General features: G+C 43.8%; 1 protein-coding gene across 4 annotated transcripts in view; it reads right to left on the bottom strand.

Annotated features, from left to right (window-relative positions):
* Positions 1-18,624, bottom strand: part of VEPH1 (ventricular zone expressed PH domain containing 1) — a 554,211-nt gene that overhangs the window by 381,321 nt on the left and 154,266 nt on the right. For all 4 annotated transcript variants that reach the window (XM_077488095.1, XM_077488092.1, XM_077488094.1 and 1 more), the window contains exon 5: positions 10,344-10,510. In XM_077488095.1, coding sequence (XP_077344221.1) covers positions 10,344-10,510 — 167 coding nt within the window. The remainder of the gene's footprint in view (positions 1-10,343; positions 10,511-18,624) is intronic.

The raw sequence follows: 18,624 nt of genomic DNA, 5'->3' as shown, positions 1-18,624 counted from the left end.
GAGCTCCATACTATAAGCCCTACCTGCTGTACTGAATTAATTAAGATTGCATGAAAAGAGAAGTATGGGCTTACTTTTTTTTGCTTACATCTATTCTATGTGAGCTGCTGATATCTGCAAATCTTTCCAACTTTCTCAGAAGTGCCCCTATTCTGTTAAAATAAAGCTAAATACCTGTGGGAGGGTCTACAGACTTTCATACAGCATAATACAGACAATGGTCTGGCTCTGGAGTCTGGATCCACCCACTTTCCTGTCATTTTGCCTCTCTCTGCTCGCTTCCAAGATTTCCAGAGGAGCATAGCTGCTCCTCCCTCCCTTGTCCCTCCTACCTCCTCTTCTTCAGTCTGTTCCAATGTTCAGAAGAATCAGCAGAGATATCAGCACTTAAGCGAGTAAGGTAGGAAAAGTCACTGATAGTACTGTGTATATAAATGTACTCTACATATTACTATCTACTAGAGTGAAAACAATATATTTGTAAAGCAGCATACACATATGGTGTGACAGCACACAGGCATTCCATGCAGTACTGGTATAGTAAAATGAAATAAAATCAGAGCTAACATTGTGAATGAATCCTTTTATTGACTGGATTTTTATATAAGACAATGAAACTTTCCATTCACATCTACTTCTGTTTTTATACTGAAGCACAGAGCTCCTCAGATATGGACAGATATTTGCTCCCCCATGATTGGTGTATTACCTAGTAGCCCTATAGCAAGAATGTTCCCTTCATTGTAAAAAAAGTATTACAGGATCAAATGCCGTACAGAGCCATCACATGCGGTACAGTGCCATCACATGCCGTGCAGAGCCATCACATGCCGTACAGTGTCATGAAATGCCGTACCGTGCTATGAAATGCTGTACAGTGCCATCACATGCCATACAGTGCTATCACATGCCGTACAGAGCCAACACATGCAGTATAGTGCCATCACATGCCGTACAGAGCCATCAAATGCCATACAGTCATCACATGACGTACAGCACCATCACATGAAGTACAGAGTCACAACATGCCGCATGGGGATGGGGATGATGGGACTGTATAGGAGTACAGGGGGTGGGGATGGGGATGACAGGACTGTATAGGAGTGCAGGGGATGGGGGTGACAGGAATGTATAGTAGTACAGGGGATGACGGGACTGTATAGGAGTACAGGGGATGACGGGACTGTATAGGAGTACAGGGGATGGGTATGATGGGATTGTATAGGAGTTCAGGGGATGGGGATGATGGGACTGTATAGGAGTACAGGGGATGGGGATGGTGGGACTGTATAGGAGTACAGGGGATGTGGATAGGGATGACATCAGTGGCAGTGGAGCAGTGGGGGGTGGGATCAGTCACAGAGGGATGGTGGTGGTGGGGGGTGGGGTATGTGACAGAGGGATGATTTGAATGTACAATAAAGGACTCTGGGGACATATCGGGGAGTTGTCAGTCTCCCTCTCCTTTGTACTGTACACAGGTATGCTCTGTACACATAGCATTGTGTTCATTTCAGAGAACAGACACAGGGCACATGTCACTATGCTCCTTACTAAGTCTCCTCTTATGATATAACACAGTGCTATGTGTAGAGAGCTCACCAGTGTTCATCTCTGTACATGAGTAGTTTTCAGTGACTCTCCACCCTCCCCCCCCATTGGCTGGAGGAGATGCTGACATGAACTTTGAATGAGTGGGGGGGGGGAGGGAATTCGGAGTACACAGGAAGGAACATCAAACCCCAGGGGAGAGGTGTTGGAGTCTTGCAGAGGAGAGCTTGCAGATAACAGCCAGAGAAGGGTGTATCACACTGCTCCTGCCTCCGGGTTTTAGCTGGGGACACGTTGCCATGGAAAGAGAGGCACATGAACAAGGTACTTGTTCTAGATAGCAGCCTGGGTGGACACCTCTTCACAAAACACACCCACATAGTCTCCAGAGGGAGGGACTGAGGGAGTGGCTCGATTGTGGAGCTGTGTCCGCCCCCTGCAAACTTTTGAACTGAAAAAAAAAACGTTAGAGGTTGGGCACTTCAAAATATTATTCTGCAAAAACTAAAGGACTGAGGAAAGAAAGAAATGCAATGCAGGTATGAGGGTAGCATGTACTACCTATTTTTGCATTCCCATATTTCCCCTTTAAATCTTAAATCTTTCAGGGCGCTTTGCAGGCGCTATTTTTAGGGAAAGGGGTCTTAACCTCCCTAGCGGTAATCCTGAGTCTGGGATCGCATCGCTGGATGCAGGGAGGACACAGCGAGAGTTACTTACCTTGTCCCCTGGATCCAGCGATGTCCTCCACGCTGTGAGATCGAGCTGTCCTCCGCTCGATTCACACAGTGCCGAATGCCTCCGAGCTCCGTTCCCTGCGACGTTACGGCACACGGGAGGGGAGATCGGCGCCAAATTCAAAAAAGTAAAAAGACACAAAACACACACAGTACTGTAATCTTACAGATTACAGTACTGTATTAAAAGATTACACACCCCCTTTGTCCCTAGTGGTCTGTGCAGTGCCCTGCGTGCACTTTTATATTATAAATACTGTTTTTTCTACCTGGAATTTGGAGATTGTCCATAGCAACCAAAAAGTATCCCTTTTTCAGTGTTTTAGGATTTGATTACATTATTTAATAATTTTTATTATTCTTTATTATATTATAAACTTTATCATATCCGGGATGTCTGCTAGACTCTGGTTTGAACAGATTTAATAGAGTTATTCCTAAGAATTACAGGACTACAATATAAAACGCCAAATTTCCATGCAAAATAATTGTACCGCTTTCAGCACCTAAAACCAGAATGAATTATATCACCAGGGAGGTTAAATACAACATTATGGCCACTAGATATAGATGAGAAGCTAATAGAACATAATAAAATAAAATATTATTCTGCAAAAACTAAAGGACTGAGGAAAGAAAGAAATGCAATGCAGGTATGAGGGTAGCATGTACTACCTATTTTTGCATTCCCATATTTCCCCTTTAAATCTTAAATCCAAATAAATCTATCCAAAACTTTATAAGAAAAGAGTGGAGAAGGAGCTTTACTGTTGTCTGTAACTCACCTGGGCAGGAAACAAGGGAAACTGTCCCCAAACTGTCCCCAAACAGGGCACAGACAGCAATAAAAACAAGACAATAAGTTTTTTTTTTTCTGTTTGTGCCCCTGTCATGTCACCAGTAGTGAGGGGGAAACCAACCAAACAGCTATACAGACCACATTAAAGAAAAACTCTAGAAAAAATGTTTCTGTCTTGAGCTATGTCCAAATAAATTTCCTCCAATGATAATTGTTCTAGGTCTTTATCGCTGCCATGTAAGATAAACATCCTAGTTTCATTAATAACAGAAAGTACAGCTAACGCTGTACTTCCGGCGCTTTGGGGATGAGAGCTGTGACTGTCATAATGTGGACCAAAAGTACTAATAGTGCAGCGCTAGTCTCTTACCTTAATATTTGTTTTTTGTTTACCACCAATAAATACTGCATATGTGATCCAACAATAAAAAAAAAAAAAAGTGAATAAAAAAAGGGTGTCAATCATTTTCCAAAAACATACTCACTGATGAAAACACAATCAGGGGAATTCATAAAGAGTGTCTAATATGACTCTACATCACAAATGTCGGTGCAGGGGACAGATTAATGTACCATGTTAAACTAGTATCTCAGCTTCCCCATCAAGCTCCAGCCACTGCAGCATCACTGGTTTCCAGGAGCCTGTCAGCTGTGAAGCTGACATCGTCCTTAGCATTCGGTGACAGGGAGGGGGTAGTGGCAGCAAACATGCCATTCTGCTACACTGAATACAGAGACAGGCACAATTTCTGTTATCATATATTTAACATAGAAAAAAAACACATTTGCAAATATGCATACAATGGAGACCAATCACTGCAACAACAAAAGAAATCCAAATTCTAGTAATAACCACATAAAACAATATATCCCAATGTGTTAATATACAGGTATATCCAAGTCCCCAAATCAAATTCTCATATGCTTCCTTCACTGCAATCTGTGCCAATGCAATCTGGGCAAACTGTGCTGATTCAAATACACCTTAGGGGGTCTATTTATAAAAAATGAGCATAGCCATTTTATACAGAAAATATATAAATGTACATCCTTTCTGCGCAAATTGGGCAAAAACAAATGTGTTTAGGGTGTTTTCTTTTCTAAACAAATGTTCTTTTATTCTTTAATATAGTAAGGCCCATTTCACACTGGGGTGGGAGCGACATCGGCGGTAAAACGGCGGTAAAACTGCGCTATTTTTAGCACCGATTTACCGTCATTTTAGCGGCGGTATTTGGCCACTATTGGGCGATACAGCCCTATACTAGCCCTTACTAGCAGCCGAGAAAGGGTTAAAACCACTGCTCCATTAATTTCAATGGGCAGCAGGGGTGTATACACCATTCCTTCACCGCTCCAAAGATGCTGCTAGCAGAACTTTTTTTACCGACCCACCGCTCCAGTGCAAAAGCTTTCACACGGAAGAGACAGCAGCGGCTCTTTCAGGGCGCTTTGCAGGCGCTATTTTTAGGGAAAGGGGTCTTAACTTCCCTAGCGGTAATCCTGAGTCTGGGATCGCATCGCTGGATGCAGGGAGGACACAGCGAGAGTTACTTACCTTGTCCCCTGGATCCAGCGATGTCCTCCACGCTGTGAGATCGAGCTGTCCTCCGCTCGATTCACACAGTGCCGAATGCCTCCGAGCTCCGTTCCCTGCGACGTTACGGCACACGGGAGGGGAGATCGGCGCCAAATTCAAAAAAGTAAAAAGACACAAAACACACACAGTACTGTAATCTTACAGATTACAGTACTGTATTAAAAGATTACACACCCCCTTTGTCCCTAGTGGTCTGTGCAGTGCCCTGCGTGCACTTTTATATTATAAATACTGTTTTTTCTACCTGGAATTTGGAGATTGTCCATAGCAACCAAAAAGTATCCCTTTTTCAGTGTTTTAGGATTTGATTACATTATTTAATAATTTTTATTATTCTTTATTATATTATAAACTTTATCATATCCGGGATGTCTGCTAGACTCTGGTTTGAACAGATTTAATAGAGTTATTCCTAAGGCCGCGTACACACGCGCGGACTGTTTGCCCAACCTTGTTCGTCAAACAGTTTCGGCAAACAGTCCGCTCAAAATTTGCATGAGCGGACTTGCCCACACACGAGCGGACTGTTTGACGAACAAGGTTGGGCAAACAGTTCGCTCAACTTTTGAAATGAACGGACTCGCCCACGTAAGGAGGAGGCAAATCCGCCCATTTCGAGCGCGTGTACAGGTAGGCGGGGCCCGCGAAGGAGACGTCGCGGGCTCCGCCGCCTGGAATGGGCTTAAAGGGGAACCCCAACGCCGAAAAAAATCGGCGTGGGGGTTCCCCCAAAGTCCACACCAGACCCTTGTCCGAGCACGCTACCCGGCCGGCCAGGAAAGGGGGGCGAGCGAGCGCGCCCCACCTCCTGAGCCGTACCAGGCCGCGTGCCCTCAACATGGGGGGTGCCTTGGGGAAGGGGGGGCCGCGCGGCCCCCCCCCACCCCAAAGCACCTTGTCCCCATGTTGATGAGGACAAGGGCCTCTTCCCGACAACCCTGGCCGTTGGTTGTCGGGGTCTGCGGGCGGGGGGCTTATCGGAATCCGGGAGCCCCCTTTAAGAAGGGGGCCCCCGGATACCGGCCCCCCACCCTATGTGAATGAGTATGGGGTACAATGTACCCCTACCCATTCACCTGTGAAATAAAGTACAAAAAAAACACAACACATGGAAAAAGTATTTTATTGCACAGCTCCGGGGGTCTTCCGTCTTCGGGGGTCTTCTCGCCGGACTCCTCCGCTATGTGTGTGTAGCTCTTTTGCTAGCGGAGGAGTCCGGCTTTCTTCCTCCCCGCCGCCGGCCTCTTCTCCCGACTTCGGGGGTCTTGTCCCCCTCTTCGGCTCTTCGGTGGCCCGGTCTTCTGTCGCCGTCTTCCGTTCTTCTGTCGCCGCCTTCGGTTCTTCTGCCGGGCCACCGCGCCTTCTTGTAGCTCTTTTACAGGCGGTGGCCCGGTCTTCTGTCGCCGCCGCCGCCGCCTTCCGTTCTTGTTCTTCTTCTTGTTCTTCTTCTTCTTCTCCTGGAGATGTTGACTCGACGAGCTCTCCGGCCGGAATGCCAGAGCCGCGCTGTGCGGTCACTTATATAGTGACAATGGGGCGGTGTCACATGGTATATGTCACATGGGTTGGTCACATGGTGACCCCGCCCCCTTACGATGTCATAGTCCCCATGTGACATCAACCCATGTGACCAACCCATGTGACATATACCATGTGACACCGCCCCATTGTCACTATATAAGTGGCCGCACAGCGCGGCTCTGGCATTCCGGCCGGAGAGCTCGTCGAGTCAACATCTCCAGGAGAAGAACAAGAAGAAGAACAAGAACGGAAGGCGGCGGCGGCGACGGCGACAGCGGCGACAGAAGACCGGGCCACCGCCTGTAAAAGAGCTACAAGAAGGCGCGGTGGCCCGGCAGAAGAACCGAAGGCGGCGACAGAAGAACGGAAGACGGCGACAGAAGACCGGGCCACCGGACCAGGCGCGGTGGCCCGGCAGAAGAACCGAAGAGGGGGACAAGACCCCCGAAGTCGGGAGAAGAGGCCGGCGGCGGGGAGGAAGAAAGCCGGACTCCTCCGCTAGCAAAAGAGCTACACACACATAGCGGAGGAGTCCGGCGAGAAGACCCCCGAAGACGGAAGACCCCCGGAGCTGTGCAATAAAATACTTTTTCCATGTGTTGTGTTTTTTTTTGTACTTTATTTCACAGGTGAATGGGTAGGGGTACATTGTACCCCATACTCATTCACATAGGGTGGGGGGCCGGTATCCGGGGGCCCCCTTCTTAAAGGGGGCTCCCGGATTCCGATAAGCCCCCCGCCCGCAGACCCCGACAACCAACGGCCAGGGTTGTCGGGAAGAGGCCCTTGTCCTCATCAACATGGGGACAAGGTGCTTTGGGGTGGGGGGGGGCCGCGCGGCCCCCCCTTCCCCAAGGCACCCCCCATGTTGAGGGCACGCGGCCTGGTACGGCTCAGGAGGGGGGGCGCGCTCGCTCGCCCCCCTTTCCTGGCCGGCCGGGTAGCGTGCTCGGACAAGGGTCTGGTGTGGACTTGGGGGGAACCCCCACGCCGATTTTTTTCAGCGTTGGGGTTCCCCTTTAAGCCCATTCCAGGCGGCGGAGCCCGCGACGTCTCCTTCGCGGGCCCCGCCTACCTGTACACGCGCTCGAAATGGGCGGACTTTCCGAGCGGGAACAGTCCGCTCATTTCGAAAGTACAGCGGACAGGCCCACACACGGGCGGACTGTTCGCTCAAACACAGTTTCAGCGGACAGTTTTTCGGAATTTCCGAAAGACTTTGTCCGTCCAACTGTCCGCTGAAACTGTCCGCTGAAAGCCCACACACGAGCGGACTGTCCGCCCAAACACTGTTCAGCGGACAAGGTTGGGCGAACAGTCCGCCCGTGTGTACGCGGCCTAAGAATTACAGGACTACAATATAAAACGCCAAATTTCCATGCAAAATAATTGTACCGCTTTCAGCACCTAAAACCAGAATGAATTATATCACCAGGGAGGTTAAATACAACATTATGGCCACTAGATATAGATGAGAAGCTAATAGAACATAATACTGCCAATCACTATATACAGTATATATACAGTAAAAATACAGTAAAAAAAGCATTAAAGTAGAACTATGGGCAAAACTTTTTTTTTTCATTTTGGATAGAGTAAGGGAGGGTAATAACCCCTGTAAAAAAAAATTCTGCCATCTCTGTCCCATTGCGGAGATTCCCCTTCACTTCCTGTCCCATAGCCAAACAGGTAGTGAGAGGATATCTCTGTAAATTAAAGGAATTTTTTGGGGACCCCCAGCTCACCAGAACTAGTATCACCATTGGAAGATTTTCCATCTATTACTTTTCTTTTTACTTTCAGGGTGAATCTCCTTAGAACACCTGTCAGTTTTTATTGCTATTTGTGTCCCACTTAGGGAGATTGATTTCTTAATTTGTGCTGTTTACTGTTATCATCAAAGTGAAAGTAAAAGAAAATCTCAAATTTTGTGTTGACACCAGAAAATGGAGGGGAAATTATCCAATAAGGTCACGAGTTCTGAGGACCCTTGTGACACCCCTGAATTCCCTTACTTTGGAGAGATCTCCTCTCACTTCCTGTTTTAGCTGTGGGACAGGACATGAAGGGAACTTTCCCCAATGGGACACTGACAGGGATTATAACCCTCTTACTCTATCCAAAATAAAGAAAAAGTTTTGCCTTTAGTTCTACCTTAAGTTGAAAGATAGCACTGCACTATTAGACATGTTGATGTCTGCTCTATGTCTTCACAGCAAGAACAACTGTCTGGAAGAGCTGGGCAAATGGTCATCCTAGTATGACTGCAGTTTGGTTCAAGGTGTAGGGGGACTCAGTAGATGAAGTATAGGTAAACTGTATGCAAAGTGATGTGTGTCCACCTACTATTAGCTATACAGAAATTCAACCCTTATACTGTTAGTTTGTTAAGTATAATAATGAGTCTCTAGTATAAATGAAGGAAATATGCAGCATGGAAAAAAATGATAATGTTTCTTAAATGTGAAATTTGCCATATATTTTAATTTTGTATAGAATTATATTCTATTTAGTACTTAACAACATATATTTTTTTCCCACTTTTGAATGGGATTCATTATTCTTTAATTATTTGGTAATTGTTGGTAACATTGTTTCATTTATTAGGCTCTTTAATACTTTCTAGGTACAGAAAGTTTGATGTTTAACAGGAAAAAGGTACACAATTTTTAGCATTTTCTTAGAATGTCAAAATTAATTAAGACTGAAGACCCAAAGAATGAAATAACCCATATATTGGCTGTCAATTTGGAAATATTACAGTAATAGACAGCGGCTTAAAAAAGTAGTTCGGACTATACCTTACAAAATAAATACAGGCTGAAGATTGACCACCCAAGTATTACAGAGCTAGAGCCAGAGATCAAGTGTGTCTAATCTTGAGACCAACGTTGAGTATCACATGACTAGCAGCCAAAGAACACATATTTCTACATCCTGTTATTTCACTAAAGGTACATGACATCAGTTTCTGTAACATCGGCTGAGTGGGCAACATGTAACTGAACGGACAAATGCCAGCAGACAAAATACGATTTACTGAACAACCGCCCCCCCCCCCCCCCCACCTTTTGTTTCTTTGCAAATAATTTGCCACCTTAGGTGTATCTTCTGAACAATGCAGTTAACAATGATGTAACTGCACAGTTCAGTAACCTATATCAACCAATCATATTTAAAAATTCAGATTAAAAAATGTCATATATATATATATATATATATATATATATATATATATATATATATATATATATATATATATATATATATATATATATATATATATATTTTTTTTTTTTTTTTTTTTCATATTTGAATAAAATTGGTCTCCTGTAGCTATATGATCTCCAGATAAATTAGAACAGCATTCAAAATGTTATCAAGACTGACTGCAAGTTGTCCATTCATGTTTAATGGCTATGTACAATTACCAATAAATATTATTCTGCTGGGTAATGTAAAAGTAATATTGTAGGGTCCCTGCTGTTAACGAGTAATTTCTTGTTTGGGGACCTCTACCCAAACTTCACAGCAAAGTTTTTATTTTTAGAGAGTGGGTAAATATGGCACACAGAGACATTCTTGTTCTCTTTTCTTCATAGAAAATGCAACAATGGGCATCCACATGTACAGATTTGCCAACACTTCAGACAATCTGTGTGTGGTTGCAATTTCCTTCAACAGAAACCTACATAATCTCTCCAGGAGTTCAGAGTTTTCCAAAGTCAGTTAGACAACAAGCATTTTTAAGAGATAATAGCAACGACTTCTATCACCACAGCTGAGGCAATAATACATTTTATTAAATCATGAAGACCTTAAATGGCCTGTCCACCAAAAATGATATGTCTTCAATTGTGCGTGGAAACACCAGTGGTAGGCTATTGACACCATTATTCTCAAGATCTCCAACCCACTGAGCCTGTTACAAGGGGCTTCAATCACTGTGTTGGAGTTTTAATAATAAAGCAGGAGAAAATAAATGCCTACTGCTGCAAGAATAGAAGAGAGGTTCTTAGTAGAAGGGTGAAAAACTAAGAACTACTTTGGGAAGTCTTGCTCCTAGATCTGAAATTAACCCAGGGGCATCCATTTATAACTGAAATAACAATGGACAAATCAGTATATATATTACCTTGGGTTGTTTTGTTTTTGCAATAGCATGTAGTAACCTTAGCATGTGATGCGTTTCTCCTTCATCTAAATGGGACATCTGTGATACCAGTTCCCTCAAGCAATGATGTATAGGTTGAGGCCTCATCTCATAGACTGATGGAAGCACTCGGAGCAGCATGCTATTACCTATAAGAAAGAACAATGCATTGGACTGAAAACAGATTCCTGTGGTTTGACACATACAGTTCTGAACAATTTAAACTCATTTTCCACATACTTGGCCATTTATCAGAAAATTCTTGGACTGTATAGCTAACAATATTATATATACATTTGTTTGACTATAGAAAATGTAAAATCCTGCCTGACATACCACAGTGCTTTGACAAACTGCAGAACCAAAGTTATCAGAAAACATTTATGCACAAACATACATTATGTTCCTTCAAAAACTACAAATAATATTGGATCTTTGTTTTTTCTGCAGTCTGATGCTGCGTACACACGACTGGACTTTCTGGCAGAAAAGGTCCGACGGTCTTCCCGACAGACTTTGGACGGAGTTACGACGGACTTCCGAACGAACAGACTTGCCCACACACGAACGGACTAAAGTCCATTCGAAAGTCCATTTGTTTTGAACGTGATGATGTACGACGGGACCAGAAAAGGAAGTTCAATAGTCAGTAGCCAATAGCTGCCCTTGCGTCATATTTGGTCCGTCGGACCAGCATACAGACGAGTGGTTTTCCCGATAGGAATTGAGTCCGTCAGACAGATTTGAAACATGTTCTATTTCTAGGTCCGTCAGAATTTTATAGTTATTTACAGTTTATTCATTAAGTTGAATATGTTTATCCCCTCATGGCCAAGGGTGTTTTGTGCATTTATGATCAGATAAATTCCAGTCAGAAGGCTTTAAATCACTACTTTTTTTTATTTTATTTTTTTTATTTTGAATGCTTACAGTCTTACTATCTGTCTCTTACTGATCCTTGATAGTTATGGGCAGCAGGGGGCATTTTTTATTATACAGCAGTAATTTTGCAGTTCTGCAATATTATTGTATTACTGTCACATGACGGCAATCCCCCAATGTGGCTGTTTCCGAATAGTTGTAATATAACCACATGAATGTGCTTGTAGGCAGGTGCAGTTTATTTTCTCCACTGCAGGTGGCGCTCAATTGCAGCTCTGCAGCTGGAGAGGAAATCAGGAGGAACCTGGTTCCTCTATGGTTTCCTGGGTCACTGGAAATGATCCAGTTGGATGCTGTTGCCCCATGTGACTCTTACAGCCATTTTGGGTCATGCAGAAACTATTTAGGGCCCTGCCTCTTGGCTTTTGGGATGCTTCATGCTAGTGGGTAGTGCAGGGAAAGGTACCCCGTCTGTAAGGGACAGTACTAGCGGAAGGGAAACGTTCCTGACGAGGAGGGAAAGAGTAGGGTCACATCTCTTCTGGATATCTTCACGATTAAGCACAAGACAGCCAGGGGACAGACACTCTCACTCTGGCTAAAAACCTGCTCTGTTAACGTTGCTATAACTGTGAGTGTACCTAGTTGGGCAGTCCTCCCACCAGGATTGTTGTGAACTGTTGCTGCATTGCTTCAATACAAGTTTGTTATTGCACCCGTCTGTGTGAATTATTGTCACTGTGCGCCAGCTACAAGCTTGTTTGTGTTTACCTTGCATGCATGTTCATGAGCGACTGAACATAACATTTATTCAACTGAAAATGTATTAATAAAAAAGCAGTTCCAGGCAGCAAGTAAATCCAACAAGTGAGCTACTAATGCCATAAACAGCCACTGTGCTAAAATACCATTTCCACAATGTTTTAGGTCATCTGGGTTCTTGGTAGCTTACGGCACCTAAAAGTTTACCAAAGTTCCTCACATGTGGAAGTCTGTGTTGTTCTCTGCATGTTTTATCAATGATCAGATTAAAAATTCCAAGGTTGGATATGAGTGCTGGCTGGAATTTCATGTTGATGCATCAGACATTCTGGATGTAACAGACAGTCAGAAACCTACAGTGGGTATGTACTGTAAGTCCTTTCCTCCATTACAAAAAGGATAGCAAAAAATGTTTCCATAGCAAAAGTTGAAGAAAGTGGGGTGGGATGGGGCTCCACCCAAATACCTGAATTTAACACTGAAGCAATAGATACAACAATGAGTGTAGGATAAGTGAACGGTATATTGCAAATATAGACCAAAATCCAGATCCACAAGATGCAAGAAGCAAAATCAAATAATTACAGTATATTCCTATAGAATAAATATCAAAACTGGTGTTAGATATTTCCATGCTGTTAACATCTAAATAAAGTTCAATTGTATAAAATCTGTCATTTACTATATGTATACTGTGTATCTTGTGCATTCCAGAAAACTGAATTTGTAACTAAATTCAAAATGCGTACAGCTGCTGCTGACAAAGTCCATTATATTTTCCCAAACTGTCATACTACTACAGTACAAACATATTTGAAGAATAAACTTTTGCTTGTTTTCCTCCTAAATTACTATGGTTGTTAGGAATATCAGCCAATCATGCACCAGGAGGCACTTTTAAAAGCATGCACATTCTGGCTTTCGGAAATGTATGAAGTTTAGAATTAGACTTCTGAGTTTAACAGTTTGGTTTTACTTATTGACTGTAATTTCCCTTTACCAAAATGTGTATATTGTATATATATATATATATATATATATATATACACACACATGATGATAAATGATTTCCAAAATGTTTTAGAAATAAATATGTGAAACGTGTGACATGCATTTGTATTCAACCCCCTTTACACAAAAATCCAGTGGAACCAATTGCCTTCAGAAGTCACCTAATTAGTAAATAGAGTTCACCTAATCTCAGTATAAATACATGCTGTTCTGTGAAGCCCACAGAGGTTTGTTAGTAAACCTTATGCCCCGTACACACGAGAGGGATTAAGTCTGACAGACCTCCAAAGGAGTTCCGACGGAGTTCCGACGGAGTTCTGGCGGACTTTTCGACCGAACGGACTTGACCACACACCATCACACCAAACTCCGACGGAGTCAAACGTGATGACGTACGACTGGATTCGACGTAGGAAGTTCATAGACAGTAGCCAATAGCTGCCCTAGCGTCGGTTTTAGTCCGTCGGAGTAGCACACACACGAGCGAATTTTTCGAAGGGGACCCGGTCCGGCGGAGTTCCGTCGGGAAAATTTGAAGCATGCTTCATTTCTAAAGTCCGTCAGACTTTTGCGAAGCTAAAGTCCGTTGCAGCCCACACACGATCGGATAGTCTGACGGACTCGGTCTGACGGACTTTGGATGTTGAAAAGTCCGCTCGTGTGTACGGGGCTTTAGTGAACAAACAGCATTGCGAAGGCCAAGGAACACACCAGACAGGTCAGGGATAAAGTTGTGGAGACGTTTAAAGTAGGGTTAGGTTATAAGAAAATATCCCAAGCTTTGAACATCTTATGGAGCACTGTTAAATCCATCATCCAAAAATGGAAAGAGTATGGCAAACTGCAAACCTATCAAGACATGGCCATCCACCTAAACTGACAGACAGCAAAGAGGCTCATGGTAACTGTGGAGGAGCTGCAGAGATCCACATCTCAGGTGGGAGAATCTGTTTACAGGACAACTATTCATCATGCACTTCACAAATCTGCCCTTTATGGAAGAGTGGTAAGAAGAAAGCCATTGTTGAAATAAAGCCATAGGAAGTCCCGTTTGCAGTTTGTGAGAAGCCATGTGGGAGACACAGCAAACATGTAGAAGAAGGTGCTCTGGTCAGATGAGACCAAAATTGAACTTTTTGGCCTAAAGGTGAAATGCTATGTGGGGGGAAAAACGAACACTGCACATGACTCTGAACACACTCATGGTGGTGGCAGCATCATGTTGTGGGGATGTTTTCCTTCAGCAGGGAATGGGAAGCTGGTCAGAGTCCATGGGAAGATGGATGGAGCCAAATAAAGGAAAATCTTAGAAGAAAACCTGTTAGAATCTGCAATAGACTTGAGACTGGGGCAGAGGTTCACATTCCAGCAGGACAATGACCCTAAACTTACAGCCAGAGCTACAATGGAATGGTTTAGATCAAAGCATATTCATGTGTTAGAATGGCTCCGTCAAAGTCCAGACCTAAATCCTATTGAGAATCTGCAGTACGACTTGAAAATTGCTGTTCACAGACCCTCTCCATCCAATCTGACAGAGCTTGAGCTATTTTGAAAAGAAGAATGGGCAGAAATGTCACTCTCTAGATGTGCAAAGCTGGTAGAGGCATCCCCAAAGAGACTTGCAGCTGTAATTGCAGAGAAAGATGGTTCTACAAATTTTCTCATGTTTATTTGTAAAAAATTTGGAAAACCGTTTATCATTTTCCTTCCACTTTACAATTATGTGCCACTTTGTGTTAGTCTATCATATAGATAGTGACATTATGAAAGGGGAGGTGATTGACGGACATTATGTTTCACCTCGCATGCGTTTGTTTGTCAAGAACTAAGGTGGAATCCGGTCTGGGTTTTACCAGCCTGTCAGGTACTCACCAGGGGCCGAAGCGCTGAGAGCGGCTTCCCTTGCAACTGGGTGCACAGTACCCCTGAGGGTGGAACAGCGGGTACAGGACACGAAGGGGCACGGGTTGCCAGCAGGTGACTTGTATGCAGGAAGTCTTCTGAAGGAAGAGATGCCCGTGCAGATGGTCTTGGGACTTGTTTGGAAGAGAACACCCGGCAGGGGTTCTAACACCTGGAGTGAAGCACAGCAGGAGGCAGAGGGTCAAACACCAGGGAGATTAGATCAGAGTCCAAGAGCAAGCCAGGTCATACACAAAAGGTCAGTCCATAAATCCAGGCGTCACAACACAGGGAATAGGCAGAGACAAGTCCAGGAGGCAGGCCAGGGGTCAAACACAGAAACAGCAGAGAGGGGAATCCAGGAAGCAAGCCAGAGGTCAATCACAGGAGAGGTTTGAGAGAGTAGTCAGGTACGATCCAGGTCACATCGGGAAGGCTCAGGAAACAAGGCACAGGAACACAGGAACACTGGAGCTGAAGAGACAAACCAGCAAAGACACAGAGCAAATGGTTGCCTTTTATAGGCCTGCCAGAGTGATCAGGTGGTGCACATAGCCGTGCGCATGCGCACGCGCACGCGCCGTTGTACCATATCGCGCATATGTGTGCGCCAACCCGTTCTACTGTGTGCATGCGGACCCGCTAATTTGCGCACCCGTATACGCAAACCCGCCGCATCGCACACCCGTGTGCGCCGTTGTGCTGATCTATCCCACAGGCACACAGGAAACACTGACGCTGAAGTCTGTTGATCCTCTGACACAGCCACTTTGCCAGGGTTGGTTCCGGACTAGATTTTGCAGCCTACTTGTGTCCACCAGCAGGTGGTATAAATAAAGCTGGTCCGGAGCAAAGAGTGGCTCTTGGCCAGGGACTCAGGAAGCCAAAGCCTGAGATAGCTGCTTATGTGAAGTTTTGTTTGTGAGAGAAAAGGTTTGCATTATGTTTGTTTTGTGGGTGACTGGGAGAAGCCCTTTACCGGTGAGTTAGGAACCTGCAATGTTCAGTTAGTGCCTGGATGGCAAGGATTTATTTTGTGTTTTTATTTATGTTATTTTCATGCAACCTTTTAAAATAGAACTGTCGAATGACACTGTGAGAATGGAGGAGATGTTGGCGCTGGACAATAACACTTATAACAAACATAAGGTTTTGTGGTCTGTTTGGCTGCGCTTCTCCTCCTCAGATACCTTAGCTGGCATGTCCCCTCAAGCTCAACTCAACTCAACCTTTGCCATGATTTTCCATCAAATGTATGACGATGATCCTCAATAGTCAAGTTATTGTCTTTCCACCCCAGGCTCTCCCAGCAGACTCCTTCCCCCACCCCCTTCCTCCCTCCTTCTCCCTCCTTCTCTCCCAATCGTTTTGTTTCCTATCCTTCTTTTTCCTTTCTTTCTCCCCCTGATCATTTATCGCTTGACATAATATGAATTTTTAGATGTTTATGAAAATTTCAGGTGCAAGCACTGCTGTAGGCGATAGCCATTTGGCCCGCTCATTGCTGCTTTATTTTATTTGATGTATCAATCATATTTCTGTCATGCTTTTTATACTACCAATAAAAACATTTTCAACCGTAAAATTGGATTGACTACAGATTTTAGGAAACCTGCTGTTTGGAGTACTTTTTTTCCCAGGGAAGGTGATCCCCCTTGAGCTAACCCCTGACGAGATTTTATATATATATATATATATATATATATATATATATATATATATATATAATATCAACACGCACAGTAAAAAAATGAGGAAACATATCCGGTAATGAAAATTAGGGATTGAATATATTGAGAGGAGAACAGTATCCTGAATAGGATGAAGAGAACTACCGTATGTGGTACATGGAGGTGTGGATGGAATGAAAGTTTAGGTTAGATATAATCATATATATCAATTTGAAAAAAGAGGAACAGAACAATAAAAGAGAAAAACTTAATTCTCACCTCCTCCTTTCATCCCAGTATTAAAAAAAAAAAAAGATTCCAGGGGAAGGGGGGGGGGAGAGGGCCACATAAGGGAATAAGAGGTAAGGGGCAGGTAGTTAGTGACCAACAGTAACGTCACTTGTCATAAGTCAATGACTGGTCTCAAGTAATGCTTTTCCCTTGTCTGAGTATTGAAAGGTGTTCCAATGGAACCATGTTTTATTATAATATTCAAGTTTTCAAAATTGGTTGTGTGAGGAGAGGACTAGGTCTTGTCTTCAGTCTTGGACAACCATAGTGACAGAGTGGGTGTATGCGGGTCTTTCAAATTTAAGAAAATACAGGACTTGGCAACATTGATCAGATGACTTAGAACTGATGTCTCGTAAGCTTTAATTGGTATCTCGGAGTTATGTAGGAGAAAAAAAGAGGAAGGACATAATCCATAAATATTTTGGAAATTCTCTGCACCACTTGTCAGAATTGTGTCAGTTTCGGACAAGACCAGATTCATGTAAAAGGTTTCCCCTGCCCTCCTGGCATTTCCATAAACAGTCTGAGATAAAAGGGGAGACAGTGTGGAGAGCAGAAGGGGTCCGGTACCATCTTGCCATACGTTTTACATTTGGTTCCTGCAATGTTGTGGATATGGAATATTCGAGAGGGAACCAGATAATACTTCTGCACTGTTTGTTGTTCAAATTTTTGTTTAGATCAGCTTCCCATTTCTGAATGTAATTAGGATTATAGTTGCCAGGTGGAGTATTCATTATGGCGTATGTCAGAGAGAAGGAGGGCTTTATTTTGCCCTGGGCATAGTTTGTCTAGGAGAGATAGAGCTTGTTGGAAGATATGGGGGCAGGGATTGAAGGAAATGTCTAATGTTAAGTGCTCTCCAGGAGTCAAGGTGGACTGGACCAGAGATCCGTATCAGGGAGGTGATGGAAGGCCATTGGCCTTAGAAGCATTCTAGGAAGTGAGAGGCTTGAAAGCAATTGGAATGTTATCTTTTTTAATTCCGCTCCAGTTGAAGAAAAAGACTGCTGATCTTTGCAGAAACAGCGGTCTCACTGCAGCACTCCGATATGAACCTTGCTGAATATAGCAATAGCTCTGTAATCATGATCACACATTACAAATCATAAAGCTGTAGTTCTGACCTTGCAAGGGGCATGTCAGACATCTGCTAGGAGGCAGCTGCTTCTACACAGAGCAGCAGTCCTTCCCTGCAGCATACTGTCTGAACTGCCAGAATACAGTCTGGTGCTGCTAAATTTTAAAGATCATAGTTCATAGGTCATTTAAAAAACATAGTTCTTATACAGTCTTAATTTAAATAGGTATTTATTGCTAAAACTTTTATTAGGCTTTAAAATGTGCTATTGTAGCGGTACCCCCGTAGGGACTGCTGAAAGTTGTGTGGCCCACCTGTCACTCTGCCCAGCCAGCATTTACTTCCCAATTAGCTTGAAGACAATGAACAGTTCATGTGCTTGTTTTTGTATTTTTATTGAGAGATTTGAACTTGGATAGGGATGGGAATATATGGGATTCCCAGTAAAACGAGAAATTGGTTAATTGTATCTCATTTCTTTGGGACAACTATATACACTTTACATCTCCAGTCTCCTCCAGCACAACACTTGCTTGCAAACTGTTTCTCTCACTCTCTCTCCTGCACAACACTTCCCTTCAGGTACATCTAGCACATGGTTAGGCTCAACACTGACTCAGTCAGACCCTAGAAATTGCCATTTGCAGACAGGGACCGC

The sequence above is a fragment of the Lithobates pipiens genome, unplaced genomic scaffold, assembly GCF_037356315.1.
Source record: "Lithobates pipiens isolate NorthernLeopardFrog02 unplaced genomic scaffold, aLitPip1_a1.2 Scaffold_18, whole genome shotgun sequence".
NCBI classification, from domain to species: Eukaryota; Metazoa; Chordata; class Amphibia; order Anura; family Ranidae; genus Lithobates; species Lithobates pipiens.
Note: the sequence above shows the minus strand (reverse complement) of the source record. Positions and strands in the feature narration are given on the sequence as shown.